Source organism: Cryptotermes secundus, unplaced genomic scaffold (assembly GCF_002891405.2).
Source record: "Cryptotermes secundus unplaced genomic scaffold, Csec_1.0 scaffold475, whole genome shotgun sequence".
Taxonomy (NCBI): Eukaryota; Metazoa; Arthropoda; class Insecta; order Blattodea; family Kalotermitidae; genus Cryptotermes; species Cryptotermes secundus.
The window spans coordinates 91,910-99,387 of record NW_019737987.1 but is presented as its reverse complement, the minus strand read 5'-3'; the positions used below and the strand labels follow the sequence as shown (position 1 = coordinate 99,387).

The window sequence follows — 7,478 nt, the reverse complement described above, 5'->3', positions numbered from 1 at the left end:
TTTTTTTCAATTTACCTAATCCTTCCAGCTGCACTATGGCCCTGGGGTCAACTCAGCCTCTAACAGAAATGAGTACCAGGAATCTTCCTGGAGGGTAGAGGGCAGCTGGTGTGTAAGGCCGACAACCTTACCACACATCTCTGAGCCGATTGTCTAGAACAGGCATGTCGAACGTGTTGATCGCGATCGACCAGTCAATCACGGGACGACTTTTGGTCAATCTCATAGGCCTATAAGGAAATTATATGTGAAAAGCATGTAAATTCGCTTGTAATATGATATGATTATATTCAGATTTTTAAGGGAAAATGCATATTAGTCATTCCTATTTTTCTGTTCTTATGTAGTTTATGTGAAAATTGCTTTATGCTTGTGTTAAGTGAACTGTGGGGAAGTCCCTACTCTATCCTTATCATGTGAACTCTTATTTCATCACTCATCAGCCGCATGTGTTCTGATGCAAGAGTGATCGACAGAGCATGTGATTCACTTCGTTCCCTTTCTCCAGTCAGCTGTGAATACCTGTATGTTGAACTAACGCGTGAGACGTATTATTATATTAGCTCTTAGTTGGAGAGTTGTCACTTTGCTGTGCATTAAACAAATACAGTTTGGGGATGAGCTCAGTATAATCAAAGGGACATTAAGTGCTCTGCCCACGTTATTTTATTAATTTCTGTGTGTGTGTGTGTGTCAGATAAAACAGTTACCTCAATATAGTGAAAAATGCAACGCCTCAGTATCCTTGCCAAAAAAGGGTAATCTGGAAGGTCATTATAATGTTCTCCATAGCAATACGTATGATGCTGATTTTCCACCCAAAAGTGAAATTCGTAAACTTAAGCTCAGAGGACTTAAATCGAGATTAGCTGCTCAACAATTGATGGGAAAACCAAGGTCACTTTCTAACAATGCAACCAAATAATCCTTCAAGGTCAGCAATCTGATCATTAGAAAATGCAAACCTTTCACTGAAGGGGAATTTGTAAAAGAGTGTTTTCTTGAAATAGCTGATAATCTTTTTGAAGGATTTAAAAATAAGAAAGAGATCATAGCTACTATTCAAGATCTTCAATTATCAAGAAACACCATTGTGCGGAAAATAGAAATGATGTGTGGAAACATAACTGAACAGTTGTTGAAAGATGTTTCTGATTGTGTTGCTTTCCCCTCCAACTGGATGAATCTACAGACATCAGAGACACAGCCCAGTTACTAGTTGCTTTTACATCAAACATCATGTATCATGTTATTTTTACCAATATTTTTGCTTAAAGTGAGGTACGACGATAGGAAGGGGTGGTAGATCACTGGCAGTTTTGACACTAAAAAGTCGATCACAACCTGTTTGAAGTTGGACATGCCTGGTGTAGAACATGTGGGAGCCTCAACCTCTCACAACCCTATGAGCCTTCACAGCCTGTTACAGGATAACTTTACCTTACCTTTACTTTACCTTGTGTTGAACCTAGTCATAGTTCAAGACCACACACATGTGACTGGAATCACACAAATGCCTTATATTTGTTTATTTTTGTTTCAGGAATGTGATGAGAGTGAGGAGTGTGTACGTACATAGAGGAAGCTGGAAAGAATACTTCGTCACCCCAGTGTTCCTTTCCCATGGCATGGATGGACCAGCACCACCAACCAAGGAGGAGTGAGTGATGACATCAACTACAGCAGTAGCAGAAAGCATCTCGTCACTGGATGTGATGCCAGTGCACACATTGTCAACTGATGCAGCAGGAGAAATTTGAATGAAATATTTGAGGGGCTCAATCAAACTTGGATATTCAGGAACAGGTTCCCCATTCCTGCATCTGTATACACTGTCCATTCCTTCACTGCTACTATGGTTGTACATGTGTGGGTTAATATGCTGGCTGAAACATTGTAAAATTATCTTTGCAGCGGTACTCTTCTGACAGATGTACAGACTTTGGTCCTTTCTGCCATCTGTTGTTGTATCTAACAGTTGCTATACTAGATGAAACTAAATTCATGATTCCATGTTAAAAACAAGTGCGGTATACTGTACGACATATGTCCTATGGCATTTAGTTTTCAAGTTACACATCACCATCAAATGGCACAAGCTCTCAGATGATCAATCCATGGGTGCTTTGCAGGCGTTTGAATCAGCCTCCATCCATTTCAAGGCAGACTGACATGTACTGCATATGATTCTTTCTAACATGCTTTAATGTGTTAACATTGATTGATTGTTGCCACAGCCACTCAAAGCCTTTTCCACAAGATCTTTGATAATCCTGAGAGGGACTGCATCACATGCTCCTTCAGGTGTCGCCTCAGGAAAAGGCTTGGTGCAGTTAGCGCTGGTGACTGAGGAGGCTATGCAGTGAGCCCTCAGTGTCCAGTCCACCTTCCCAGATATGTTGCGTTCAGCCACTGCTGGATATCTTCCCAACAGTATTCTTGAGCTCCATCATACTCAAATCACAGTGTATCACATGACCAGGGACACAGAAACTTACTTCACAATGACAAAACAAAAATATAGAAATAAAATTTTAGACAAAATACATGTATTGTATAATGACATTTAATTCATCCACACCATGGAATATCAATACATATAACTCAAAAACTTGGATCATATCAGTAAATGCTATTTACTTTCAGATATAAAACATAACGAATCCCGGATGATACATTCGTCTACAGGACAAGAAACATGGGAACTGATGTCATAATGTCCAAACAAGAATATGCAACAAAAATTTTAGCCAAAATTACATGTATCATATGATTTTAACAATTTACACTAATATGGATCCATATTAATTAGTATAATTCAGTATCAGGCAACGAATTTAAGAATAATGCCTGATGATGATCCAGATATGGATTGAAACATGTAGCAGTCACTAAATAAAACCATCATAAAACAGTGATATTAGAGTGGTTTAGTTTTTGATAAATTTGTTGTGTTGACCAAGAAAACCACATTATTTAATTCTGTTGGATAGTTGACAAAATATGGGAAATTTTAAACGAGCAGTGTGATCAGTTTGAACTTAGAACCAAGCACCACTGTGTTGGCGAGGGCCAGCAGCAATTTAGCAGTCAGTCAGTGGTAGCGAATGATAGCCATTGAGTAGGCAGTAATGGCTAGGAGGCCGTGAGTTGCAGTTGAGAGTAAATTGCAAGTCAGCCTTCATCCAGTAAAGACATAAGTACCGAAGCAGAAGAACCTCCATTGTTGGGAACCATAACCTAGCAATGCCTAGTGAAGACGTAACAGACTGAAACTTGTTATGTGCTGTAGTGATTTGTTAAGTGCGTAGACTAGTAATAGTGTTATGTAGTTATGAGTTATACATGTTACTAAATCCAATTACCAATCCAAACCCCATGTCTAGTCACTAAATTGTGACAGAAAACCTGCCGAAATGTACTGCTAATCACACTGAGTGAATGGTTTGCAGTACAGCTTCAAGATTAACTTATGTCATCTTTATAATATTACTGCCATTTGGTTCTCCTGGAGTTCCCAAAAGTAACTTTAGTCTGTGTTACGTGTCTGAAAGCATCTTTGATCTGACAGTAAAGGCTCATCAGATGCATGCCAGTCAATCACTAGGATTCTTAATTTCTTGGTCGCTGATTTTAGTTAGGTCAGTAACTTGTTTCCTGTTGCATATCAGAAAGGTAGGTTGGTGTTGTTGAGAATTCATGTATGAGCCCATGAAATATTTCATTCAGATTTCTCCTGTTGGACTGGTGCCAGTAGCCCCCCCCCCAACTCCTATATGATGCAGTCTGCATTGTCATCACATCCAGTGATGATGAGTTGCAAATATTATGTTTTTTGACATTATCCTTCCTCTTGCCTTTGTCTAAAAAACTGTCCTGTTTGTTTTTCAAAACACGGTGTTTCAGAAACTGGATTGTGTTTCCATCTTCAGAGACAGGGACACCTCTATCGATTGGGCCCAACTGAGTACGTTTTACCTGAAGATGGAAACAAGATCCAGTCTCTGAAACATTGTGTTTTGAAAAATAAACAGGACAGTTTTTTAGATAAAGACAAGAGGGTGGATAATGTCCAGAAGCATAATATTTGTACTAATGTATTATCATTACAAACTCTTAGAATGTGAGCTGCTTTCCTTGCTACGGCAGCAGTCACTGTCATCGCTCATCTCATTTCGTGGCTGTCCGTCCATGTCAGGGAACGGTATCCTGAGGTGATGATGAATTCCTCCTGGCTTCCTTCACTTGTGTCTATTATTTGCACTGATGTGACATCCCTAGAACTGAGCTCTGACAGAGGTAAGGCATTAGTGTGATTCCTGTCACAAGTGCAGGATCTTGATTGAATTACTGCTAGTTGTAATAGATGCTTGCTGCTTATTTGAAACCATGAATCCACAGTTCCTTAATAAGTTCTTTATCAGTGGCAGAGTTCTGACACTGCTGGTGTGGTTGATCAGAATTCATGATAGGTTTCTCACAACTGAGTTCTCCATATTCCAGATTGGATCCTCAACCTGCATAATTTTGCACCTGCTCTGCAAACACCTTGATCATATGCCAGATCTGTCAGCTCCCTGTTTAGCAACTTCTTTGCAGACACCTTACAAATTTCTGTCATGGCGTTTCTGCCACATTTGGTACCAGTTTTAGTCCCACAAGTCTTGAGGAAAGTAAGTGTCACCATCCGCAGAGCTCCGTAGTTTGCTTCAAGACAGTTACACATCTCCAACCCATTTCCATGCCTGCCTTACATCTAGGCGAGGTGTACCAGAGCTTTGTTTGTTATCCATTCATATGTACTGGCTGGCATTTAGCAATGGGGAAACCAGGGTGAGACATTGGAAGGGCTAATTGTACTTACTTCACTTGTCTCTCTGAGGTGCTTTCTCCCTTATTTTGTATTATTTAACTAACATCTATAAGTTCGTGGATATAAATACAGTAAGTGGTTCAGAACCCCATGATGGGATTTAGTAACCTCATTCTGAAGTTGGGGAGAAGTGTCCTGATCTGTACACGTCCAGTTTATCCACAAATGATAAGCAGACATAAACATCCAGATTTTTGTTGTGGAATATAATGAAGGATAAAAGTAAAGCTATTCCTGTAACAGGCCACAGAGGCCCATAGCGTTGTGAGATGTTGAGGCTCCCACATTTTCTAGACAGTCGTCCCACAGATGACTTTGAGGTTGTCACCCTTATGTGCCAGCCACCTTTACCCCAAGGAATATTCCTGGTACTCATTTCTGTTAGAGGCTTAGTCAACCCTAGGGCTATAGTGCGGCTGGAAAGATTAGGTAAATTGAGAAAATTCACCTCATTGGGATTCGATCCCATGACCTTCCAGCTTGTAGCATAATGCCTCAACAAAGTATGCTCCCGCGTGCACCCAATGAAGGATAATGATCTTAGGGCAGCTGCACACCAACTGTGTCAAGACAGGCATCAGGACATGAGACAAAAGACAGTCTTGCATCATTCGTGATTCATCAGCATCATGACTCAAACCGGTGTGTGGCAGTTTTCATAATCTAATTCATTTCAGCTCTGCTCCTTTCTTTGCATCATGTTGCAGACATCGTGTCTTGACTGTTACATGTCTTGACACATGCCAGTGTGTGGCCTACCTTAATAAGAATACCATCCAGTGTAACATACATGAGGTAATTTATTTTGGCTCATATGGCTCATCTTCTGAAAACATACCATTAAAGGGAAGTGATCTTAAACTTCTGTTAAGATTATAATGTATATAACATTTTGTCCAATACTATAAGATTATATCTAGTTATAACGTATGAGGTTTGACTGTGTACTTTCTTCTTGCTTGGAGTTATATCTTACTTCTGTTGTAGTCTTTATATATGTTGTATATGATTGCTAGTAATATGTCTGTTGTTTTTTATGTATGTAGTCTGTGTTTATAACAGTGTTTTGACCTCACAGGGTCATCTTCAGGCAACACATTTTGATGGAATCTACTGCACTGTGCTTGCTTATGTCGATAGTAATCGTTGTACATTCTGTGTTCTATGCAGTGCCTTGTAGTTGTATAATGACTGTTGTTATTTATAGTAAAGCCCTTGCTAACCCATTTACAGTTAATCTGGATGTCTGATAGTCTGGGTCGAAATATGAGAAATGCTGTTCACAGCTGAGTACCTACTTTGAAAGACACACGGTATTTAGGAAGGCAGATGAGTGACTTTGCTGTTCAGGCAAAAATTTACAGTTTCTTCAAACCTGCAGTATTACGTTCAAAAACAAGTACAACTTCTGAGTCTTCTATCAAGAAATAAATGCATTGTCTTTTTATAGTTTTTAAATAAAGGCTCTACACTGATATTTATCTTCATCAGCACTACTTATATCGTTACATTTTTAATTTATTTGTGTTCTTTGTCTTTTAGTGCTACCTTTTGCTTTACCAATAAAGATTATTGCTTAATCTGGTTCACCTCCCCTCTGCAGTTCCTCCAGATTAGTGAGGGTTTGCTGTTATGTCATTGTAAAGCACTTCCTTTTAATGTATGTCTTCCAAAGATGTCCCATTTGGGCCAAAAATGTGCAAAGGCAGTAAAATAAGTTATGTCATATATGTTACCCTGGCTAATGCTCTTCTTAAGGCCATTATGAATATGAGGGTAACAGTTAACTCTTTGACTGGCGCGGGCGTGTTTTAACGCCCGGACGATGCCAGCCGTTCCCTGGCGTTGGCGTGTTTTAACACTTTGACAATCTCTTCCCTTCTTTGCTCTCTTGGCACACATCAACCAAAGACATATATATGATAGTTTTTGTGCATGTTTGTAAAGAACCCTTGTAAACTTTGTGGGGGTCTATATTACTGTCAGAACCCTCTGAGAAGGAAAAGGTCAGAAAATATTTCACATTCATTCAGTTTCACCATGGCTTCTTGCAGCAAGTGTCTTCGTGTTCCTACAGACCAGTTGGAAAATGTTGTGAACGAGATTTGTTCTGATGATGATAGTGGCGATGAAATAATGATTCCTGAATTGGATGAAGTTGATAGTGACAATAATACAGTGATAGACAATGATCCACAAGACAGTAATCATGAACATTTACCTACCACGAGTGCGGTGCCTGACACGCCCATCTCATGAACGTACGGAGACATTGTACCCCCAATATTTCCATTTGCTAATAGTTTCGGGATCAAAATTGATATAACACATAAAATGCATCCCTTTTCTGGATTAAAATTATTTCTGGATGACGACTTGGTAAATCACATCACAACTGAAACCAATCGCTATGCTCACCAGCACTTCAACACACATGAATTAGCTCCTCACTCTCGAAAACACAATTACAATTATGTCACATCAGATGAAATCTGGACATACTTAGGAATTGTGTTCATGACAGGAATCGACAAACGCCCTGAAATTGAAGAATATTTGTCCACTAGGCCCCTATTTCACACCCACGGTATGGACAAAACATGTC

At 39.5% G+C, this 7,478-nt stretch overlaps 1 protein-coding gene across 4 annotated transcripts in view; it reads left to right on the top strand.

The window, feature by feature from the left end:
- Positions 1 to 7,478, top strand: part of LOC111870619 (zinc finger protein 665-like) — a 34,758-nt gene that overhangs the window by 15,065 nt on the left and 12,215 nt on the right. The window contains exon 1 of one of the 4 annotated variants that reach the window (XM_033753932.1): positions 4,504 to 4,673. The exons of the other annotated variants lie outside the window; for them this stretch is intronic. Coding sequence (XP_033609823.1) covers positions 4,620 to 4,673 — 54 coding nt within the window. The 5' untranslated portion in view covers positions 4,504 to 4,619. Of the gene's footprint in view, positions 1 to 4,503; positions 4,674 to 7,478 lie in introns of those variants that run through there. 4 annotated transcript variants of the gene reach the window in all.